Source organism: Macaca fascicularis, chromosome 1, assembly GCF_037993035.2.
Source record: "Macaca fascicularis isolate 582-1 chromosome 1, T2T-MFA8v1.1".
NCBI lineage: Eukaryota > Metazoa > Chordata > Mammalia > Primates > Cercopithecidae > Macaca > Macaca fascicularis.
The window spans coordinates 232,780,783-232,805,679 of NC_088375.1; the positions used below are offsets into that span (position 1 = coordinate 232,780,783).

The 24,897-nt window shown below is 49.1% G+C and overlaps 1 protein-coding gene across 6 annotated transcripts in view; it reads left to right on the forward strand.

The window, feature by feature from the left end:
- Positions 1-8,976: 8,976 nt before the first annotated feature.
- The window catches only part of CFAP74 (cilia and flagella associated protein 74), a 78,465-nt gene continuing 62,544 nt past the window's right edge, over positions 8,977-24,897 (forward strand). For 5 of the 6 annotated variants that reach the window (XR_012427322.1, XM_045382123.2, XM_045382128.3 and 2 more), the window contains exons 1-4: positions 8,977-9,077; positions 22,405-22,490; positions 24,350-24,434; positions 24,618-24,761. Coding sequence is in view for 5 of the 6 variants with exons in the window: in XM_045382123.2 (XP_045238058.2) it covers positions 22,424-22,490; positions 24,350-24,434; positions 24,618-24,761 (296 nt within the window). In the remaining variant the exon portion in view is untranslated. The remainder of the gene's footprint in view (positions 9,078-22,404; positions 22,491-24,349; positions 24,435-24,617; positions 24,762-24,897) is intronic. The other variant, XM_065531087.1, reaches the window with a different exon arrangement.

The following is a 24,897-nucleotide window of genomic DNA, read 5'->3' on the forward strand; positions in this document are numbered from 1 at the left end:
AAATGAAGTTATCAATCTTATTATTAAGAGTTTTTTCATTGGGCATGGTGACTCACGCCTGTAATCCAGCCCTTTGGGAGGCTGAGGCGGGCAGATCACGAGGTCAGGAGATCGAGACCATCCTGGCTAGCACGGTGAAACCCCGTCTCTACTAAAAATACAAAAAATTAGCCGGGCGTGGTGGCGGCGCCTGTAGTCCCAGCTACTCGGGAGGCCGAGGCAGGAGAATGGCGTGAACCCGGGAGGTGGAGTTTGGCGTGAACCCTGGAGGCGGAGTTTGCCGTGAGCCGAGATCCGGCCACTGCACTCCAGGCTGGGTGACAGAGCGAGACTCCGACTCAAAAAAAAAAAAGAGTTTTTTCCTACATTTTAGGTGCATGTCTGTTGTTGGATATATGTTGCACAGATACTTTCTCCCAGCCTAGGGCCTGCGATTCATTTTCACAACAGTATCTTTTGAAGAAACAAAGTTTGCAATCCCGGCGATGTGGCCCTGTTTCTGTATGGGCCACGCTCCCCCCCTCATCCCTTTCCGCCCTGACTCCCTTTTCCTGTGTGGCGGCAGGGACGCCTTCCTATTGCAGTAGCTGGTGTCCTCGGTGGGCTCACCTCACCCATTTCCCCCTCTCAGGATCTTGCCCGTGGCTCCCTGATGTTCCATCACTTGGGGGCTGTTGTCTCAAATATTTTGCTGAGTCTTTCAGTTGTTTCACGCATGCGGCAAACCTGTCCCTGTTACTCCATCTCGGCCAGAAGTAGAAACTTACCTTCATTTTTTTTTTTTTTTTGAGACGGAGTCTCGCTCTGTCACCCAGGCTGGAGTGCAGTGGCCGGATCTCAGCTCACTGCAAGCTCCGCCTCCCGGGTTTACGCCATTCTCCTGCCTCCGCCTCCCGAGTAGCTGGGACTACAGGCGCCGCCACCTCGCCCGGCTAGTTTTTTGTATTTTTTAGTAGAGACGGGGTTTCACCATGTTCACCAGGATGGTCTCGATCTCCTGACCTCGTGATCCACCCGTCTCGGCCTCCCAAAGTGCTGGGATTACAGGCTTGAGCCACCGCGCCCAGCCTTCATTTTTAAAATAAAATAAAATTGGCCGGACACGGTGGCTCAAGCCTGTAATCCCAGCACTTTGGGAGGCCCAGACGGGTGGATCACAAGGTCAGGAGATAGAGACCATCCTGGCTAACACGGTGAAACCCCATCTCTCCTAAAAAATACAAAAAAAAAAAAAAAAAAAAAAAAACTAGCTGGGCGAGGTGGCAGGCGCCTGCAGTCCCAGCTACTCGGGAGGCTGAGGCGGGAGAATGGCATAAACCCGGGAGGCGGAGCTTGCAGTGAGCAGAGATCTGGCCACTGCACTCCAGACTGGGCAACAGAGCAAGACTCTGTCTCAAAAAATTAAAAAATAAAAAATAAAAATATTAAATTAAATTAAATTAAGCTGGGCGCAGGCGAGGTGGCTCATGCCTGTAATCCCAGCACTTTGGGAGGCCGAGGTGGGTGGATCACTTGAGGCCAGGTGTTCGAGATCAGCCTGGCCAACATGGTGAAACCCCATCTCTACTAAAAATACAAGAAGAAATTAGCTGGGCATGGTGGCACATGCCTGTAATGCCAGCTACTCAGGAGGCTGAGGCAGAAGAATCGCTCGAACCTGGGAGGCGGAGGTTGCCGTGAGCTGAGATCGCGTCAGTGCACTCAACCTGGATGACAGAGCGAGACGTGGTCTAAAAAAAAAAAAACCAGCTGTACTGAGATAGGATTCACACAGCGTAAACTTGCCTTCACTTTGCAAAGTCGTTTTCTCCCTGGGCACAGTCGCTGGGGTCCTGGCGCTGGGGCTCCTCTGGCCTTCCCTTCTCTCAGCACTTCCTAGTCGCTTCTTGTCTTCTGGCTTCGGGGTTTCTCTTTTTTTTTTTTTTTTTTTTTTTTTTTGAGACGGAGTCTCGCTCTGTCGCCCAGGCTGGAGTACAGTGGCCGGATCTCAGCTCACTGCAAGCTCCGCCTCCCGGGTTCACGCCATTCTCCTGCCTCAGCCTCCAGAATAGCTGGGACTACAGGCGCCCGCCACCTCGCCCGGCTAGTTTTTTGTATTTTTTAGTAGAGACGGGGTTTCACCGTGTTAGCCAGGATGGTCTCGATCTCCTGACCTCGTGATCCACCCGTCTCGGCCTCCCAAAGTGCTGGGATTACAGGCTTGAGCCACCGCGCCCGGCCAGCTTCGGGGTTTCTCACAGGAAGTTTGCTGCCGTTTCTTTGCTGCACTTTGCGAAATGTGTGTCTCTCACAAAGTGGTTGTAAAGAGTTTTTCTTTCTCGTTTTCATCAGCTTGGTTGCTGGGCATCTTGGTGTGATTTTCTTTTTCTTTTTCATATATGTGTGTATGTGTATATATATATATATATATATATATATATATATATATATATATATATATATGTATGTATTTTTTGTTTGTTTTGTTTTGTTTTTGAGACGGAGTCTCGCTCTGTTGCCCAGGCTGGAGTGCAGTGGCGCGATCTCGGCTCACTGCAAGCTCCACCTCCAGGGTTCACGCCATTCTCCTGCCTCAGCCTCCCGAGTAGCTGGGACTACAGGTGCCCACCACCACACCCGGCTAAGTTTTTGTATTTTTAGTAGAGATGGGGTTTCCCCGTGTTAGCCAGGATGGTCTTGATCTCCTGACCTCGTGATCCGCCTGCCTCAGCCTCCCAAAGTGCTGGGATTACAGGCGTGAGCCACCGTGCCTGGCCCACTGTCCCATTCTTAATAGTGGCTGGACCGTCTTACTGTTCTTGTAACCACCCCCGGCACCCTCCCGAGCACACATCTTTCTCAAATGCCTGAACCACTGCACCAGCCGCCGTCCTCCCAGGGCTCTACAGGGGGAGCTCTACCTCATGCAGGGCATCCGTGTGCCACCCAGGATGGGATCCTGTTGCCAGCTGGGCAGTAAGTGATCCAGCTCCAGATCCACAGTGCCATCTGCCTTCTCAGACCATTCCTGGCACCGCCTGTGCCCCTTTGTGCCCTCTAGTAAGCAGACCATGCAATGAAATCAAGAATGCAAAAGACTTTTTGGGAGCTCACACCCATGAAAAATCAAGGCAGAGTGGGGAGCTGGGCTGAGAAAGCCTTCAGGCCACAATACCCGTCCAACGTCTGTGAAAGAAAATCGGGAGGAAACAGAATCGGGCTGGGAGAGCCTGACTGCGATGCAAATCTCTCAACATTTTGGCCACCCCAGCGGAGGGGCACGGCAGGGCTCTGCAGCAGAGAGTGCTCAGCGTCCACCAGGAGTCCTGTGTTGGGGGCCAGGGCTGCCCAGTGCCCTGCGTGCTCAGTCATGGGCCAGGGGCCGCCCGGAGAGTGTGCTCTGCTCAAACGCTTTCGTGCGTCCCTGCGGCAGGGCTGAAGGCTGGAGGCTACCTGCACACCTCACAGCTAAATGCAAATCCATGCTCCAGTGAAGATGGAAGTGGCGCCCCTACATGGCTGCCACAACATTTCAGAATGGTAACTTAGTGTCCTAGCACCCTCCAAAGGTGGCCAATGAGGATATTTTATTTTATTTTATTTTTAGAGGCAGGGTCTCGCTCTGTTGCTCAGGCTGGAAAGCAGTGGAGTATCACAGCTCACTGCAGCCTTGACCTCCTGCGCTCAAGCGACCCTCCTGCCTCAGCCTCTGGAGTAGCTGGGACTACAGGCGCCTGCCACCACACCCAGCTAATTTTTATTTTGTTTTGTTTTAGATGGAGTCTCGCTCTATCACCAGGCTGGAGTGCAGTGGTACGATCTCAGCTCACTGCAACCTCATCCTCTCGGGTTCAAGCAATTCTCCTGCCTCAGCTTCCTATGTAGCTGGCAATATAGGTGCGTGCCACCATTTTTGTATTTTTAGTAGAGACAGGATTTCACCATGTTGTCCAGGATGGTCTCGATCTCTTGACCTCGTGATCTGCCTGCCTCGGCCTCCCAAAGTGCTGGGATTATAGGCGTGAGCCACCGGGCCCAGCATTTTTTTTTTTTTTTTTTTTTTTTGAGACGCAGTCTCACTCTGTCACCCAGCCTGGAGTGTAGTGGCACAATCTCAGCTCACTGCAATCTCCATCTCCCAGGTTCAAGTGATTCTCCTGCCTCGGCCTTCTGGGTACCTGGGACTACAGGCACCTGCTACCACGCCTGTCTAATTTTTCTATTTTTAGTAGAGATGGGGTTTCACCATGTTAGCCAGGCTGGTCTCGAACTCCTGACCTTGTCATCTGCCTGCCTCAACCTCCCAAAGTGCTGGGATTACAGGTGCGAGTCACTGTGTTCAGTCTACTTATTTGTTTTATCTCCTTACAGAATTATTTCAGAACAGCAATATCAATAATATTACTGTAATCAGGATTACTACAAACTACTTAACATTTCTTCACAATTCTTTTGTCATCGGGATATAGTGTACTAGGTATACATAGTCAAACGGTCGGGTTTTTTGTTTTTTGTTTTTTTTTTTTTTTGAGATAGAGTCCTGCTCTGTTGCCCAGGCTGGAGTGCAGTGGCGTGATCTCGGCTCACTGCAAGCTTTGCCTCCCGGGTTTACGCCATTCTCCTGCCTCAACCTGCCCAGCAGCTGGGACTACAGGCACACACCGCCACGCCCGGCTAATTTTTTTGTATTTTTAGTAGAGACGGGGTTTCACCGTGTTAGCCAGGATGGTCTTGATCTCTTGACCTGGTGATCCACCTGCCTCAGCCTCCCAAAGTGCTGGGATTACAGGCGTGAGCCACCGCGCCCAGCCAAATGGTTGGGTTTTAAAGCCACTTGAAAGCTGGATGCTGTGGCTCACACCTGTGTGGAATCCCAGCACTTTGGGAGGCTGAGGCAGGAGGATTACTTGAGGCCAGGAGTTCTACACCAGCCTGGAAAAGATAGTGAGACTTCATCTCTGCAAAAATAAAAATGAAAATGACCAGCTACTCGGGAGGCTGAGGCAGGGGAATAGCGTGAACCCGGGAGGCGGAGCTTGCTGTGAGCCGAGATCGCGCCACTGCACTCCAGCCTGGGCAACAGAGCGAGACTCTGTCTCAAAAATAAAATAGGCCAGGTGCGGTGGCTCAAGCCTGTAATCCCAGCACTTTGGGAGGCCGAGACGGGCGGATCACGAGGTCAGGAGATCGAGACCATCCTGGCTAACACAATGAAACCCCGTCTCTACTAAAAATACAAAAAAATTAGCCGGGCGAGGTGGCGGGCACCTGTAGTCCCAGCTACTCGGGAGGCTGAGGCAGGAGAATGTCGTAAACCCGGGAGGCGGAGCTTGCAGTGAGCCGAGATAGCGCCACTGCACTCCAGCCTGGGCGACAGAGCGAGACTCCGTCTCAAAAAAATAAATAAATAAATAAAATAAAATAAAATAAAAATGAATTATCTGGGTATGGTGGTGCACACATGTAGTCCCAGCTGCTTGGGAAGCTGAGGTGGTGGGATGGCTTGAGCCCAGGAGGTCGAGGCTGTGGTGAGCCATGATGGAGCCACTGCACTCCAGCCTGGGGAACAGAGCAAGACATTGTCTCTTTGAAAAAAGAAAAGTCACTTCGTGAGGCCAAGGCAGGCAGATCACTTGAGCTCAGGAGTTTGAGACCAGCCTGGCCAACATGGTGAAACCCCCGCTCTACTAAAAATACAAAAAAACTAGCCAGGCATTGAGGCGCATGCCTGTAATCTCAGCTACTTGGGAGGCTGAGGCAGGAGAATTGCTTGAATCCAGGAGGCGGAAGTTGCAGTGAGCCAAGATCACTCCATTGCACTTCAGCCTGGGTGACACAGCGAGACTCTGTCTAAAAATAAAAATAAAAAGTCACTCAAAATTATCCTTTTTTGTATGGCTAAACCCCCCACATGCCATACAATTAAGTTCATTTGTTTCATTCTGTCTCCAGTTTTTAGATGCTTTTCTATTTTGATTTATTTTTGGTTTTCTAATTACACAGTTCTATAGCTGAATGTAAGCACATTTAAAGAGATCTGCTTTCTATTCCTGTGCCCTTCTGCCCAGATAGTAACCTTTTTAATGTCAAAAAATACACATATATATTCTTATTGCCCCTGCTCCTTCTTACATAAATACTATACACACTTTTCTTCATCTTGATTTTTTTTATTTTTTTGAGACAGGATCTCACTTTGTCACCCAAGCTGGAGGGCAGTAGCACAATCACAGCTCAGGGCAGCATCAACCTCCCAGGCTCAAGAGGTCCTCCCACCTCAGCCTCCTGAGTAGCTGGGACTACAGGTGTGTGCCACCATGGCCAGCTAATTGTTTTTTTGTATTTTTTTAGCATCTGGGTTTTACCATGTTGCCCAGGCTGGTCTCAAACTCCTGGACTCAAGCAATCCTCCCTGTTTGCCCCGCTAAGTGCTGGGATTAGAAGCGTGAGCCACTACGCCTGGCCTCAATTTTTTTTTTTTTTTTTTGAGATAGGGTTTCACTATGTTGCCAAGGTTGGAGTGCAGTGCTACAATCAGAGCTCACTGCAGCCTCAGACTCCTGGGCTCGAGCAATCCATCCTGCCTCAGCTTCCCAAGTAGCTGGGACTACAGGCTCAAGCCACCATGCCTGGCTTGATTTTTTTTACTTAACAATGTATTCTGGAGTCACTCCACAGCAGAACATAGAAATAAATGGTCCTTATGCCTTCTTTACAGCTGACCTTCTTTACAGCTGACCTTCTTTACAGCTGACCTCCATCGTGTAGCTGTTCCACAGCTTCCTTAACCAAACAGTTCCATGGACACGGGGCTGTTCTCAGCCTGTCACTGTCCTTTCCTTCTTTCCTAGACAGTATGTGTGTGTGTGTGTATATATATATATATATAGAAAGAGAGAGAGAGGGAGAGAGAGTTGGAGTCTCGCTCTGTTGCCCAGGCTGGAGTGCAGTAGTGTAATCTCGGCTCACTACAACCTCTGCTTCCTGGGTTCAAGTGATTCTCCTGCCTCAGTCTCCTGAGTAGCTGGGATTCCAGGCATGCGCCACCACGCCCAGCTAATTTTTGTATTTTAGTAAACAGGGGTTTCACCATATTGGCCAGGCTCGTCTCGAACTCCTGACCTCAGGTGATCCACCTGCCTTGGCCTCCCAAAGTGCTGGGATTATAGGCGTGAGCCACCACGCCCAGCCCTTTCCTGGAAAGTATATTAACAGTTCACTGGGAAAGGTCCAGGGAGGCAAAGCTGATAAGGAAGAAGCCCTATCATTTCCACAGAGTCAGGAAGAAGTATAATCTCTCTTATAAAAGCGAACCTGGGCTGGTAATGGTGGCTTGGTTCTATTCCTCAGATTCTGAGAAGGAAAGCGATCTGGCACTGCGGAAGGAGGATGAGTGCAGCGGTGGTGTGGCGTCACCCAGCTACTTTCCACAGCCATTCTCATGGGTGCTGGGTATTCTGCAAGGTGTCTTGCCTCTGATGGATCAGGTTATGGTCCAGGAAAAAACCAAAGGACCTCCCAGGCCTCACTGTGGCATCACGAGCAGGCCACCCTGCCAGTCCTACGCATGGCGGGCTGAAAGACTGCTGGGGTAGGGGGCGCGTCCAATTCACTCGTGAGCCCAGTTCTTGGCATAGAGTGGCTCAGTGAAAGAGACCACTCCCTTTCCTCACACTCCCACATCTCCATTGCAAATGGCCCCCACGGGCCAACTGTGCGAGAAGAGCCTCCGGTGTAAACAGGATGGAGACGGCCTGGGCAGCAGGGGGTGGGGACTGTGGGGAAGGCAGTGGGGAAAGTCGGAACGGGCTTGGCATGTTGGGCCCATCTTTCATTTTGTTTTTTGTTTGTTTGTTTGTCTTGAGACAGAGTCTCGCTCTGTCGCTTAGGCTGGAGTGCAGTGGCACAGTCTCGACTCACTGCAACCTCCAACTCCCAGGTTCAAACGATTCTCCTGCCTCAGCCTCCGGAGTAGCTGGGACTGCAGGTGTGCGCCACCACACCCGGCTAATTTTTGTATTTTTAGTAGAGACAGGGTTTCACCACGTTGGTCAGGATAGTCTCGAACTCCTGACCTCAAGAGATCTGCCCAACTTAGCATGAGCCACCATACCCAGCCGGGTTTTTGCTGCTTTTGATTTTGAAACAGGGTCTTGATTTCGCTCCGGCCAGAGGGTGATGGCACCATCATAGCTCACTGACTTGCTATTTACTTTTACAATTTTTCAATTGGAGCCTTTGCTGGAACATAAAATCCAGAAGTCTTTTTTTTTTTTTTTTTTTTTTTGAGCTGGAGTCTCTGTCATCCAGGCTAGAGTGCAGTGGTGTGATCTTGGCTCACTGCAACCTCCTCCTCCTGGATTCAAGCGATTCTCCTGCCTCAGCCTCCTGAATAGCTGGGATTACAGGCAGCTGCCACCACGCCCCGCTAATTTTTGTATATTTAGAAAAGATGGGGTTTCACCATGTTGGCCAGGCTGGTCTCGAACTCCTGACCTCAAGTGATCCGTCTACCTCGGCCTTCTAAAGTGCTGGGATTACAGGCGTGAGCCACCCTGCCCGGCCCGATCTTCCATTTTCAGGAGAAGAGAAAAATACCCATTTTCACGGGAAACCTCCTAGTTTTTTAGGTTGACAATGACTCCAAACCATGGTCCTCTGAGCCACCGCGCCGGTGCTGAGCCCCTCCAGGCCCCCCAAGCCTGTCTGTCACCTCCAAGGCTGGGCCCTGGGCCAGGCCTGGACGTCTGGGACCCCGGAGACGTCCCCCCACCCGCGGCCTGTAGCCTGCCCCTTCAGCCGTGCCTCGGAGCCAGCGACCGCCCCGCTCCTGCCTGGAGAGCGGGCCCCGCCCCGCGCCGCGCCGCGCCGCGCGGTGGGTGGTGGGTCGGACCAAGCCACCCGCTCCAGTCGGGGAGCAGCACGGGCGAGGCTCCCCCTCCGGCCACGATGGAGTCTTCCGTTACCATGGAGCTCCGCGCTCCAAACCACGCCGCTGGCGCCGCGGACGGCCTTCGCCGAGGACCGCCGCCTCCCTGAGCAGCCCCGGGCTTCTGTGCCCCCGGACCCCGAGAACCTGGGACCCAGGCCAGCCAGAGGTGGGTGTGGGGGCGGATGCGTTTGACCCTGGGGCTGAGCTGGAAGCGTTTGACCCCCGCCCCCCAGGCAGAACTCCGTCCCATATTAAACCCCTTTCCCTGAAAGCTGTGCCAGAGAAATGACTGTTAATACTTCTAGTCCCTGGTTCGTTTCAGGGAACCCCGGCGCTGGCACAGCCTCGATTGAGGGGCCCGCACCTGACTTTGCAGCAGATGTTATAATAATGTATTATTATAACACATTTACAAAAACATTAAACAAAAATCAAGGGCCAGCCTGTCTGGTAAAAAGTTAAGACTCATAAGTGTCTGCCTAGGTAAAAAGGAGAGCATGGTCCATAGCCCCAAAGTCGTTTGGTTTTAGTATGTATAACCTGGTTTTCGAAGCTGGTTTGCCTCTAGTTTTTTGTTCTCCTAAAGGAATACTCCTTTTGTCTGCATAAGCCAAGTATTGAGGTAGTCAGCAGGCCTGCTCTAGGGCCCACAGTTCGAAAGAAATGGACTGACAGCGATTCTCTGGGTAAAGATGATGCATCAATGCGCATGTTCAACTTAGAGATTGGTTATAAAGCGAACATCAGTAGCTACTACCCAAGTTAAGAAATAGAACATCAGCACCCCAAAGTCACTCCCCCTTGCCGTTCACAGACCCGCTCTTCTTGACCATGTCTGACTTTTTCTTCAGTTTTACTTACCTATGCATGCGTCCCTAAACAATATAGTTAACTTTCACTTATTTTAAACTATATAAACTTTATATATATATAAAATTTTAAAGATAATATATAATTTTCTTTAGTTTTACTTAACTATGCATGCGTCCCTAAAAAATATAGTTAACTTTCACTTATTTTAAACTTTATATAAACTTTATATAAAATTTTAAAGAATGTATGTGGTATTATATAAACAATATATAATATAAATGTAGTATACAAACTATATATAAAACCACATATAATTTTATGTAAGTTTCATAATATATACTAAACTTTATATAATACTACATATAGGCTGGGCGCGGTGGCTCCAGCCTGTAATCCCAGCACTTTGGGAGGCCGAGACGGGCGGATCATGAGGTCAGGAGATCGATACCATCCTGGCTAACACGGGGTTGAAACCCCGTCTCTACTAAAAATACAAAAAACTAGCCGGGCGAGGTGGCGGCGCCTGTAGTCCCAGCTACTCGGGAGGCTGAGGCAGGAGAATGGCGTAAACCCGGGAGGCGGAGCTTGCAGTGAGCTGAGATCCGGCCACTGCACTCCAGCCTAGGCGACAGAGCGAGACTCCGTCTCAAAAAAAAAAAAAAAAAAAAAAACTACATATATTCTTTAAAATTTTTTTTTTTGAGACAGAGTCTCACTGTGTTGCCCGAGTTGGAGTACAGCGGGGCGATCTTGGCTCACTGCAACCTCTGCTTCCTGGGTTCAAGCGATTCTCCTGTCTCAGCCTCCCGAGTAGCTGGGCTTATGAGTGCCCGCCACCATGCCTGGCTAATTTTTGTACTTTTAGTAGAGACGGGGTTTCCACATGTTGGCCAGGCTGGTCTTGAACTCCTGATCTCAAGTGATCCACCCACCTCCGCCTCCCAAAGTGCAGGGATTACAGGCGACAAGCCACCATGCCCCGTTAACTTTCACTTATTTTAAACTTTATATAAATTTATTTATATAAAATTTTAAAGAATATATGCAGTATTATATAAATCTTGTATTATATAAAGTTATATAATATATGTATAAGGTTTATGTAATACCACATATACGTTTATATAAGTTTAATAATATATATAAACTTTATGTAATACCACATATATTCTTTAAAATTTTTTGAAACAATCCCAAACTTGTATAAAAGTTGCAAGCTCAGCACAAAAAAATTTCTCGTAAAGTATTTGACAGTAAGTTGCTTTCTTTTTTTTTTTTTTTTTTTTTTGAGACGGAGTCTCGCTCTGTCACCCAGGCTGGAGTGCAGTGGCCGGATCTCAGCTCACTGCAAGCTCCGCCTCCCGGGTTTACGCCATTCTCCTGCCTCAGCCTCCCGAGTAGCTGGGACTACAGGCACCCGCCACCTCGCCCGGCTAGTTTTTTTTGTATTTTTTTAGTAGAGACGGGGTTTCACCGTGTTAGCCAGGATGGTCTCGATCTCCTGACCTCGTGATCCGCCCGTCTCGGCCTCCCAAAGTGCTGGGATTACAGGCTTGAGCCACCGCGCCCGGCCGTAAGTTGCTTTCATGGTGCTCTGTCGCCCCCCACCCTTGTCGAGTGTATTTTTCCACAAACAAGGACATTCTCCAACACAGCCACACAGGAGGACACAGGCCTGTTGCTGTGTTTACCCCACAGTCTGTCAAACATGCTTTGCCAGTTAATTGCATCAGGCCCCCAACGTGGAAGGATCCAGCCTGGAATTACTTCACACTGAATTCTCACCATACCTCTTTATTCCCCTTCAGTCCAGAACATTCCTTGGCCTTGCTTTGGCTGTCATGACCCTGACACCTTTGAAGGTCATGGGCCAATTACTTTGTAGAAAGTCCCTCCGTTTGGTTTCGTCTGCTGTGTCCTGGTGATTAGATTCCCACTGTGTGTCTTGGAAAGTCACAGAGGTAACGCCATAGCCTGTTCATTCCATCCAGTCAGTGACTCACAGTGGTCACGCTGTCACGTTACTGGTGATGTTCACTTTGAGCTCTTCATCAAGGTGGTATCTGCCAGCATCTCCACTGGGAAGTTCTTTTTTCCTTCGTAATTAACAAGCATTTTGTTGGAGGTACTCGGAAGCTATGCAAATATGTCATCACTCCCAGGCTTGGCCTAGGAAGGCTGTCACGGTGGACACCTTCCTCCCCTGCCTGGGCTCTGATATACTCTGCTGGACCACACCTGGGGCTGCCCTCTTCCCTGTCAGGCTCTGCCATCCAGCTCTGAGCCTCAGCCGCACACACCCCCACCCTCCTCACCCGGCCAGGCGCCCGCATACAGCTCTGAGCCTCAGTCATACACACCAGCACCCTCCTCGCCCAGCCAGGTGCCCGCATACAGCTCTGAGCCTCAGTCATACACACCAGCACCCTCCTCGCCCAGCCAGGTGCCCGCATACAGCTCTGAGCCTCAGTCATACACACCGGCACCCTCCTCACCCAGCCAGGTGCCCGCATACAGCTCTGAGCCTCAGTCATACACACCGGCACCCTCCTCGCCCAGCCAGGCACCCGCATACAGCTCTGAGCCTCAGTCATACACACCGGCACCCTCATCACCCAGTCAGGCTCCGACAGCCCAGCCTGGGCCACTGTGGATCCTGCTGCAGCTGCCCCACCCAGGGAACCTACTGTGACAGTGAAGGGAAGGGGGAGAGGAGGAGTATCAGGCGTGCCTCTCTCTTTTTCTCCTCGGGGTTGTGTGAGAGATTCATTCACACAGTGGCACCACGGCCATCAGGGCTGTCTCTAAGCCTCAGGACCTGAGAATATGACCTTACTTGGACTTACGGTGATGCCTGTAAGTAGCTAAGAGGAGGACATACTAGAATAGGGTGAGCACCTCATCCAGTATGACCGGTGTCCTTATAAAAAGGAGAAATTTGGACATAGACATGCACACGGAGAGAATGTCCTATGAAGACTGGAATTTTGCTGCCACAAGCCACAGAACTAACAGAAGCTACAAGACAGGCCTGAAGCAGGCCCTTGCCTCGTGCCTTCAGGGGGAGCATGGCCCTGCCAGCAACTCGGTTTTAGACGATGGCTTCTAGAACCGTGAGATAACTTCTGCTGTCGAAGCCACCTAGGTTGTGGTACTTTGTCATGGTGACCCCAGGAAGCCAAGACAACGGGTGGGATTTTCTGTAGGGTGTGCTCCTGGGAGCGGAATCGCGGAGCTAGAGGGTGCCGTAGGCAGTCTGAGCTCCTCTTTCCCCAAAAACCCTACGTCCTGATCCTCCGAACCCGTGAGCATGTGAGGGGACACGGCACGCCCTTGACTAGGACTGTGAAGTGCCTGTTGAAGTCTTTTGCCCATTTTGGTGTGGGGCTGTCTGTCTTCTTCACTCATTCATGGATATTCCTTACGTGGTCTTGACAGTAAACCTCTGGGTTATGTGCTGTGATTGTCTTCTACTTTGTAGGTTTTCTTTAACTTTCCCTAGGATGTCATCTGAAAAAAAGATTTGGTTTTGTTTGTTTGTTTGTTTGTTTGTTTGAGATAGAGTCTTGCTCTGTCGCCTGAGCTGGAGTGCAGTGGCACAATCTTGGCTCACGGCGACCTCCGCCTCCCAGGTTCAAGGGAGTCTCTTAGCTCAGCCTCCCGAGTAGCTGGGGTTACAGCTGCACACCACCACGCCCGACTAATTTTTGTAATTTTTGTAGAGATGAGGTTTTGCCGTGTTGGCCAGGTGGTCTTGAACTCCTGACCTCAAGTGACCCACCTACCTCGGCCTCCCAAAGTGCTGGGATTACAGGTGTGAGCCACTGCGCCTGGCCTGAATGAAAGTTGTTTTTTGGTTTTTTTTTTTTGGTTTTTTTTTTTGGTTTTTTTTTTGTTTTTTTTTTGAGATGGAGTTTCGCTCTGTCGCCCAGGCTACAGTGCAGTGACCGGATCGCAGCTCACTGCAAGCTCCGCCTCCCAGGTTTACGCCATTCTCCTGCCTCAGCCTCCCGAGTAGCTGGGACTACAGGCGCCCGCCACCTCGCCCGGCTAGTTTTTCGTATTTTCAGTAGAGACGGGGTTTCACCGTGTTAGCCAGGATGGTCTCGATCTCCTGACCTCGTGATCCGCCCGTCTTGGCCTCCCAAAGTGCTGGGATTACAGGCTTGAGCCACCGCGCCCGGCCTGTTTTTTTTTTTTTTTTTTTGAGACGGAGTCTTGCTCTGTCGCCCAGGCTGGAGTACAGTGGCCAGATCTCAGCTCACTGCAAGCTCCGCCTCCCGCATTCATGCCATTCTCCTGCCTCAGCCTCCTGAGTAGCTGGGACTACAGGCGCTGCCACTTCGCCCGGCTAGTTTTTTTTTTTTTTTTTTGTATTTTTTAGTGGAGACGGGGTTTCACCATGTTAGCCAGGATGGTCTCGATCTCCTGACCTCGTGATCCGCCCGTCTCGGCCTCCCAAAGTGCTGGGATTACAGGCGTGAGCCACTGCGCCCAGCCCTGAATGAAAGTTTTTAATTGAAATGTGGGCAACTCTACCAACTTTTCCCTTTGTGCCTAATGTTTTTAGTGTCTTATTTAAGAAATTCTGAGGTAACAAGGCTCCATTCCTACCCCCCATTGACTCCTCGCTAACACACACACCGTAGCAGAAATTTGATTTTTCCCAAACGAGTCTCTAATCCACGTGGGACCGATCTTCAGGTGGGTGCCGACAAGGACGTCCATTCCGTGGCCACTGCTCAGCAACCCTGCTTCCATCCTGCATAGCGCTAGTACTTGAGGGCCGATTTCTGGCCTCTCTGATCTGTTCCTTTGGTCTGTTTGTCTTGGTCAAAGCACTCTACTGTCTTAATTTTACAGCTTTAGAATCAATCTTGATATCTGGTGGGGCACCCCTTCCCCCTTCAAAACTATGGTTCCATTGTTCTTCCATATACATTTTATAGTTCACCAGATGAGTATCTCTCTGGCATGCAGACACACACACACACATTTCTGTTGGGATTTGGATGGGGGTTTTAGGGAATCTGCAGAGCACTTTGGAAAGGACTGACTTCCTGACAACATTGGGTTTCTAGTGCTTGAACATGCAGCTGTTTATTTATTTATTTATTTTTATTTATTTTTTTGAGATGGAGTCTTGCTATGTCACCCAGGGTGGAGTGCAGTGGCGCGATCTCGGCTCACTGCAAGCTCCACCTCCCGGGTTCAAGCGATCCTCCTGCCTCAGCCTCCCAAGTAGCTGGGACTACAGGCGCCCGCCACCACACCCGGCTCATTTTGTTTTTGTATTTTTAGTAGAGACGGGGTTTCACCGTGTTGGCCAGGATGGTCTTGATCTCCTGACCTCGTGATCCACCCAACTCGGCCTCCGAAAGTGCTGGGATTACAGGCGTGAGCCATCACGCCCGGCCTATTTATACTTTCTTTTAGAAAAAACTTTTATTATGGAAAATTGCAAAGTCAAAAAAGCCCCAGGTGTCAGCCTCACAGCGTTCCTCTCCCAGTACCCCTCCCTACTTGTAGTTCTGGACCAGTGTGTTTCAAAGAAAATCCCAGGCGTGATATCATTTCTCCTGGAAAAACCTTTGTAGATGCCTCTGACAGATAGAAACTTGTTTTTAGCATAACCACAAAATCATCAACCCCAATACAATTAATAAGTTCTTGGTTTTTTGTTTTTTGTTTTTTGTTTTGAGACGCTCTGTCACCCAGGCTGGAGTGCAATGGCGTGATCTCGGGTCACTGCAACCTCTGCCTCCCAGATTCAAGCGATTCTCCTGCCTCAGCCTCCCAAGTAGCCGGGATTACAGCCACGCACCACCACACCCAGCTAATTTTTGCATTTTTAGTAGAGACGGGGTTTCACCATGTTGGCCAGGATGGTCTCGAACTCCTGACCTCAAGTGATCTGCCCGCCTCGGCCTCCCAAAGTGCTGGGATTACAGGTGTGAGCCACCACACCCGGCCCACATTAATAATTTCTTAATGGAAATAATGCCAGTTTGTGCTCATTTTCAGGAATTGTCTCAAAAATGTCTTTCACAGCTAGTTTGCTTGAATGGAGATTCGAACAAGATCCCCAGGTTGCATGTGGCCAACTTGTCTCTCAAGGCTCTTTTGACTTAAAGACCCCCCCCCTTCCTTATCTTCCCCCAGGCCATTTATTTGTTGAAGAAATGGGGTCATTTGTTCCATTTATTTTTATGTCCGTCTCCTTTAATGTTGCCCGAGGAGGCTCCTCATTTTCTCTGTGGAGGTCTGTGTGTCTTTTGTTGTATTTATTCTTGAGTACTTCATGGTTTTTTATGTAATTGTAAATGGTAGCTTTTCTAAATCTTATTTTCTCATTATTTCTTCTGATAAATAGAAATATACTTGGTTTTTATTATTGAAGTTGTACCTAGCAACATTACTAAGTTGTTTTAATTAAATAACTTATCTGTATATTTGTTTGGATTTTCTATGTATACAGTCATTTTATCTGAAATAATGACCATTTTTCCCTTCCATTCCTTATGCCTTTTATTTCTTTCTTTCTTTCTTTTTTTTTTTTTTTTTTTTTTTTTGAGGCAAAGTCTTGCTCTGTTGCCCAGGCTGGAGTGTAGTGGCATGGTCTTGGCTCACTGCAACCTCCACCTCCTGAGTTTCAGTTTCAGCAATTCTCCTGCTTCAGCCTGCTGAATAGCTGGGATTACAGATGTCCCCCACCACACCCGGCTAATTTTTGTATTTTTAGTAGAGCCGGGGTTTCACCATGTTGGTCAGGCTGGTCTTGAACTCCGGACCTCAAGTGATCCACCCGCCTTGGCCTCCAAAAGTGCTGGGATTACAGGCGTGAGCCACCGTACCCGGCCGATATTTCAGGAGCCCTTCTTTCTGTTATTGCCAGTCCACTTAGACACCCACATGAGATCACACGCTTAATTTGATTTTTTTCTCTATTTTTTCATATGTTTAAAGTAGCACCCATAATGAATAATTTGATCAATGAATAATCTGATCAATCAACATTAAATGCAGATTTGAAGCTGCTGAGTCTTCCTGGTGAATTGAACATGCGATTATAATGTGTCCCCACTGCTGTTCCTGCTTTTTGCCTAAGTTTTTTGTCTGTTTCTAGACAACTCCAGTAACTTCCTATTTATGGTACTTGCATTTCTTTCTGACTTTTAAAATGCAATGCTTCTTAAGCTTGTGTTTTAGATGTCTGTTTCTCTCTTTTTTTTTTTTTATTTTTTGAGACGAAGTCTTGCTCTGTGGCCCAGGCTGGAGTGCAGTGGCACAATCTCGGCTCACTGCAAGCTCCGCCTCCTGGGTTCACGCCATTCTCCTGCCCCAGCCTCCCGAGTAGCTGGGACTACAGGCGCCCGCCACCTCGCCCGGCTAATTTTTTGTATTTTTAGTAGAGACGGGGTTTCACCGTGTTAGCCAGGATGGTCTCGATCTCCTGACCTCGTGATCCTCCTGCATCGGCCTCCCAAAGTGCTGGGACTACAGGAGTGAGCCACTACGCCCGGCCTGGATGTCTCTTTTAAATTGTAGAGAGTTTGGCCAGGTGCAGTAGTTCGCACCTGTAATCCCAGCACTTTGGAAGGCTGAGGTGGGCGGATCATCCGAGGTCAGGAGTTTGAAACCAGCCTGGCCAACATGATGAAACTCCGTCTCTACCAAAAATATAAAAATTAGCTGAGCGTGGTGGCCCGTGCCGGTAATCCCAGATGCCCAGGAGGCTGAGGCACAAGAATTGCTTGAACCCAGGAGGCGGAGGTTGCAGTGAGCCAAGATTGCACCTCTGACCTCCAGCCTGGGTGACAGAATGAGACTCTGCCTCAAAAAACAAAAACAAAAACAAAAAAAGTTAGTTTGATTTGTTTTTGTGGTTCTTGGTTTTGTTGTTGTTGTTGTTTAGTTTGTTTGTTTGTTTGAGACGAAGTGTCACTCTATCCCCGAGGCTGGAGTGCAGTGGCACGATCTCGGCTCGCTGCAAGCTCTGCCTCCTGGGTTCACACCATTCTCCTGCCTTAGCCTCCTGAGTAGCTGGGACTACAGACACCCGCTACCACGCCCGGCTAATTTTTTGTATTTTTAGTAGAGATGAGGTTTTACCATGTTAGCCAGGATGGTCTCGATCTCCTGACCTCGTGATCCGCCCGCTTCAGCCTCCCAAAGTGCTGGGATTACAGGCATGAGCCACTGTGCCCAGCCTGTTCTTGGTTTTTAATGCAATTTGATAATATACTTCCCTTTAGCTTGGTTATTTAATCTATATTTTTACCTTTACTTAGGTTTTAACCTGAAAGTTTCTTATTTTGTTCGTTCTTCAACTTTTTTTTTTTTTTTTTGAGACTGAGTCTCATTCTGTTGCCCAGGCTGGAGTGCAGTGGCATGATTTCAGCTCACTGCAACCTCTACCTCCCGGGTTCAAATGATTCTCCTGCCTCAGCCTCCTAAGTAGCTGGGATTACAGGGACACGCCATCACGCCTGGCTAATTTTTGTATTTTCAGTAGAGATGGGGTTTCACTATGTTGGCCAGGCTGGTCTCAAACCTTAAGTGATCCACCCGCCTCGGCTTCCCAAAGTGCTAGGATTATAGGTGTGAGCCAGCTCACCTGGTTTGTTCTTCAACATTTTTACGAGAATTAAAGTACAGTCCTATCCAGCATTTCTGATGGTTTTCAGTGTGATGACGGCACACTGGCCAGCCACGTTACCGCGGTGGAACTTCCGCGCTTTCCTGGGTCTCTCGGTTCCCGATCCCACTGCTCCCACCGGAGGAGCACCCGGAGCTACCCGTTCCTGAGCCTTTCACAGCTGTGTGGCAACGTGGGGTTTGTTCTCAGCTTCCCCTGCAGAGGGTCAGCCAGCGCCTCTGTCTGCAGGGACAGCCACCCTCATCCCTCCACCTCCCGCTTCTCTTTGCTTCTGTTTCTCCCACTGGCCCTTGCCCTGGTAGATGGATGTACTGAAAACAGTACATCTACCCCCTGTTGTTAGTGAGGACTCAGGAGAGATCAGAGGTGACTGCCTGTTGGAAGTGCTGTCTTTAACGGATGCTCAGTGTATGTGGTTTCGTGTGATCATCTGAAATGGAACTGTGTGTGCGCAAGGACACCTTCTATAAGACTGTCACCCACTGGGTGTCCAGCAAAACGAGGTCACGGAGGCCACAGGGAATTCACGAGCACCGAGCTGAATAGGTTTGGCCATTTTCTAAATAACTTCTGAAAACCCTGCCATTCAAAGACTAGCAAGTTAATCAGTTCCTTCAAGGGGAAAAATATTGTTGGAATTTTACAAGATGCCTTAAAATTCTGCCTCTCAGGACTTTAAAATGCAATTATTTCTTTGTAAGTTTAAAAAATTGCTGGCATTGATATATTAATAATTCATCCAAGAAACATTGCTAGGCACTGAAATATTTTTAGTGAATTATTCTGAAGCAATTGCTAAGTTAAGCAATGAAAAACAGCCCTCTACAATTTTACAGTTTTAGCATCTCATACATAATGTCAACATTTATGTACATTTCACCTGGAATTACTCATTTCAATGTGAAATAGTAATGCTAATTCCCAATGTAAAATGTCTGTCTCTATGATAGATATGTTGACTTGTAAGCCTTTTTTTTTTTTTTTTTTTTTTTTAAACAACTTTAGAGTCAGGATCTTGCTCTGTCACCCAGGCTGGGCTGCAGAGGCACAATCACGGCTCACTGCAGCCTTGACCTCCTGGGCTCAAGTGATCCTCCCACCGCAGCGTACTGAATAGGTAGAACCACAGATACGCACCACCACGCCTGGCTACATTTTTTTACTCTTTTTTTTTTTTGAGACGGAGTCTCTCTCTGTCGCCCAGGCTGCTAAGATGCAGTGATGTGATCTCAGCTCACTGCAAGCTCCGCCTCCTGGGTTCACACCATTCTCCTGCCTCAACCTCCCCAGTAGCTGGAACCACAGGCGCCCGCCACCACACCGGGCTAATTTTTTGTATTTTTAATAGAGATGGGGTTTCACCATGTTAGCTAGGATGGTCTCAATCTCCTGACCTTGTGATCCACCCACCTTGGCCTTCCGAAGTGCTGGGATTACAGGTGTGAGCCGCCGCCCCTGGGCACTTTTTTTTTTTCTAGAGATGTAGGTCTTACTGTGTTGCCCAGGCTGGTCTCAAACTCCTGGCTTCAAGAGAGCCTCCCAGCGCAGGCTCCCATGTTGCTGGGATTACAGGCATGAGCCACTGTGCCCCGCTGATTTGTAAGCATTTGACATTAGCTCTTTTGTATATTAATCATGGTACATGCATGTTGTAATTAATAGGTGTTAAAACCAATCACATATTTAAGGTATAATAGAAAATAGACACTGTCTGGGCGCAATGGCTCACGCCTCTAATTCCAACACTTGAGAAGGCCAAGGCAGGTGGATCACTTGATCCCAAAAGTTTGAGACCAGCCTGGGCAACATGGCGAAACCCTGTCTCTACAGAAAATACAAAAATCAGCTGGGTGTGGTGGTGCGTGCCTGTAGTCCCAGCTCCTTGGGAGGTTGAAGCAGGAGGATCGGTTGAGCCCAGGAGTTCGAGGCTGCAGTGAGCTGTGATCGCACTACTGCACTGCAGCCTGGGCAACAGAGTCAAACCCTGTCTCAAAAAAATAAAATAAAGTTAGACATTAAATTTGATTCTCACCAGAAAAAATAAGTAAAGAGTTTGTGATTTTGTGATTTTAACATTGTTTCTTTTTTTCTGAGACAGTTAGAATGCAGTGGCATGATCTCAGCTCACTGCAACCTCCACCTCCTGGGCTCAAGCAATTCTCCTGCCTCAGCCTCCCATGTAGCTGGGACTACAGGTGCCCGCCACCATACCTGGCTAGTTTTTGTATTTTTAGTAGATACGGGGTTTTACCATGTTGGCCAGGCTGGTCTCAAACTCCTGACCTCAAGTGATCCACCCACCTCAGCCTCCCAAAGTGCTGGGATTATAGACAGGAGCCACTGCGCCCGGCCTGTTTCTTAAGTGAAATTATTTAGTTCCAACATACCGACACAGAAGATTTGGTACCAAGAGTTCCACACGAGCAAGCTCCTAACATCCCCAAAGTGATAACCAAAGTGTAATGATAATTTTGAAATTATTTAAGAATTGGTTTCGGTGCCAGATGTAGTGGCTCAAGCTTGTAATCTCAGCACTTTGGGATTGAGGTGGGCGAATTGTGGCTGAGACCAGGAGTTCAAGACTAGCCTGGGCAACAAAGAGAGACCCCCCCCCACATCTCTACTACGAATTTAAAAATTACCTGGGCATGGTGGTATATGCATGTAGTCTTAGCTACTTGTGAAGCTGAGGCAGGAAGATTGCTCGAGCCCAGAAGTTTGAGGCTGCAGTGAACTATGATTGAGTCGCTGCACTACAGCCTGGGCAACAGAGTGAGACCCTGTCACAAAAGAAACAAGAAACTGCCCAACAGTATTCCCCAGTACCCCTTTACACTCCCACCAGCAACACGGGTGATGCCAGCCCCTCCACAGCCTTGCCAGTGCTTACTGTTGGCGTTTTGATCTCAGGCATTCTTTTTTTTTTTTTTTTTTTTTTTTGAGACGGAGTCTCGCTCTGTCGCCCAGGCTGGAGTGCAGTGGCGCGATCTTCTCGGCTCACTGCAAGTTCTGCCTCCCAGGTTCACGCCATTCTCCTGCCTCAGCCTCCCGAGTAGCTGGGACCCCAGGCGCCCACCACCACGCCTGGCTAATTTTTTCTATTTTTTAGTAGAGACGGGGTTTCACCGTGTTAGCCAGGATGGTCTCAATCTCCTGACCTTGTGATCCGCCCGCCTCGGCCTCCCAAAGTGCTGGGATTACAGGCGTGAGCCACCGTGCCCGGCCGATCTCAGGCATTCTAATCAGTATGTAGTAGTATCTCGTTATGGCTTGATTCATATTTCCCTAAAGATGCTGATGTCACACGGAGTTTCACATGCATATTGGCCATTTGTATATCTCTTTTCTTATGGCTATTCCAAATCTTTTGACTTTTTTTTTTTTTTTTTCCTTGAGACAGATTCTCGCTCTTGTCCCCAGGCTGGAGTGCAGTGGCGCGATCTCAGCTCACTGCAACCTCTGCCTCCTGGGTTCAAGCCATTCTCCTGCCTCAGCCTCCCGAGTAGCTGGGATTATAGGCACCTGCCACCACACCAGGCTAATTTTGTATTTAATTATTTTAATTTTGTATTTGCTGGTGGGAGTGTAAAGGGATACTATGGAATACTGTTGGGCAGTTTCTTTTTTCTTTTGTGACGGGGTCTTACTCTGTTGCCCAGGCTGGAGTGCAGTGGTGCAATCACAGCTCACCGTGGCCTCAGCATGTTGGCCGGGCTGGTCTGGAACTCCTGACCTCAGGTGATCCACCTGCCTCGGCCTCCCGAAGTGCTGGGATTACAGGCATGAGCCACCACGCCTGGCCTCTTTTGACCTTTTAAACTGGAGTTTGGACTTTATGTGGTTGATAGGAGCTCTTCGTGTGTTCCAGATGTAAGACCTACGTCAGAAATGTGTGTGCTGCAAATATTTTTTCCTAATCTGTGGTTTATTTTCTTAATGTCTTCTTTAAGAGAAAGTGTTAATTCATCGTTTTTTTAATCTACGGTTTTATTGATCTATATTTTGTGGTCATCTTTTGTAGCTGATTTCTACCTCCCAGCATGGAGGACGACGGCAGCCTGCTCTCCGAGGACGGGCTTTTGGACGATGCCCCCCTTTTGGAAGACGGTAATAAAGCTTCTGTCACAGTAGCACAAGTTTCACCAACAAGAAAGACAAACGATACGCTTCGTAGTCACCCTTTAATTCCGTTTATTTGTGGGAGAGGGTATCTTTTACACTCACATTTTTCTCTCAAAGAGGGAGCTTATATTATTGTCTTTATTTGAAAGAAAGATAAATTGTGGCTGAGATGTTGAAGGCAGCAGACCGTAGTTTTCTAGTTTCCAACATCAGTATTGAGAAATCTGATGCCATTTTTATCCCAGTCCTTTGAATGTGACCTATTTTTGTTTTCTTTTCCTGGAAGCTTTTTTTAAAAAATCTCTGATGATCTGAAATTTTTCTGAGACGTGCGTTGATTTGGTTCTAGTTCTGGGCACAAGCAGGCCATCGCAATCTGGAAATGCATTTCCTTCCCACTCCCACCCCACTCCCCACCTCGTTTTGGGTTCTGTAGTGTGCTGAGTCAGCTGCCCGTCCCCTGGCGCTGGGTGGCCTTCTCCCCCCCGCCCCTCACCACCGTCTCCTTCTCCTGCCCCGCTTGCAACTGTGGCTTTCTGCCTTTTCCGTCATTTTGACTGAGATTTAATGAAGGGAAGAAAAGCTGTGTTCCATTTGCCGTGTTTTGCCGGAAGTCCACTGTAATCTTCCGAGATAGTGACCTTCAGCCTCTTTTGTCTGCGAACCGCTTTACATTCTTAAAAATTATTGAAGAGCCAGAGAGCATTTGTTTATGTTGCCTGTATCTTTCAATACTTACTGTATCAAAAATTAAAGCCAAAACCATTTTAATACTTAGCCACTTAAAATAGCAATAACAAACCTATGGTGGTAACGTAAGAGTCCGGTTTAACAGAAGACAGCTGGCGTCTCAGAGCTGTCTGTTGTGACGTCACCTGTCACACGCGGCCTCTGGAAAACGCCACTGTCCTCTCATGCGAAGACAGTGAGGAGACAAATGTCGTGCGAGTGTGATCATGAAGACAGTTTTCACCTCGCAGGCCCTGAAAGACACACAGGGACTCTCAGGGTTCCCTGGATTTTGCTTTGAGAACCATCAAGTTAGAGCTTGTCAAGATTTATCCTAAAACTGGCCGGGTGTGGTGGCCCACACCTGTCATCCCAGCACTTGGGGAGGCCGAGGCAGGTGGATCACTTGAGGTCAGGAGTTCAAGACCAGACTGGCCATGACGGGGAAAGCCTCCTCTACTAAAAATATAAAAGTTAGCCGGGTGTGGTGGGACACTCCTGTAGCCTCAGCTACTCGGGAGGCTGAGGTGGGAGGATCCCGTGAACCTGGGAGGCGAAGGCTTCGGAGAGCCAAGATCGCACCACCGCACTCCAGCCTGGGCAACAGAGACTCCGTGTCAGGTTCACAACTACGCCGAACGTCATGTTGAGGTCCAAAGGGAGTGGGTAGATGAGCGGAGGGAACCCTCGGGGGGCCGTAGGCAGGTGAAAAAGGATTTTATTCAGCAGCAGCTCTCACCAGTGGCTTTCTCTCACACTGTCCGCCCTGTCCTGGCTGCTTAGTCCGGTGGCTCCCACACACACAGCTGCACGGCTGGCTCTCCCTTGACTTCAGGGTCAGCAACTTAACTCTTTCTCTGGGCACGAGCCAAGCGGTGCTGAGCCCGGGCTCCCCTACATCGGTCTGCAAAATGGACGTCCCTGACTCTCTCTCTCGGGGCGCCAGTGCCGCAATCCCACTGCGTCACCCAGGCTGTTTACCTCCGCCTGTGCCTTCTTGGCTGGTTCCTTACACTCTGTCCCAAAAAAAGAACAAGATTTATCCTAAAACTTCAGACACAAATGTTTGATCTACTTTTTTTTTTTTTTTTTTAACCTCTTGCCTTGATTTCTAGAAAGAGATGAATTAGAGGATCCGGAGTTTGACATCGGATGTCTTCTGCAGGAAGCTGAGGATGACATGGACCCAGGACACAGCAGGTAACTCAGAGGGTGGGGGGTGAAGGGAACAGGGCGGCTGCCTCCTCCCTCCCACAGGCTGTAGCTCCCGCAGCTCCCTCCTGAAGCAGATCTGTCAGGCACCTACCCCGGCAGGCCACACGGAGGAATGAGTCCTGAGCCTGAGGCCAGGGTGGTGGTAGCTGGTGTCCTTTTCATCCTAAGCTCAGTGAAAGAACTAGATACTGATGCTGACAAATTGAAGAAGAAAACAGCTGAGGACAGAATGCAGGCATTTCACCTGCGACAGAACCTGAGCACCCTGGATAAGATGCGTGAGGAGCAGGAGCTTTTCATTGAGAAGATGAGGTGAGCTGGGGCTGAGGCCACTGCACCTCCGCCTCTTGCCGCGCCCCGGACTGTGACGCGGGTGCAGCAGGGGTGGTCCTGTGCCTGTCATCACCCTGAGGGCCTGCAAGGGAGGGTCCCACAGGGTCTCCATGGA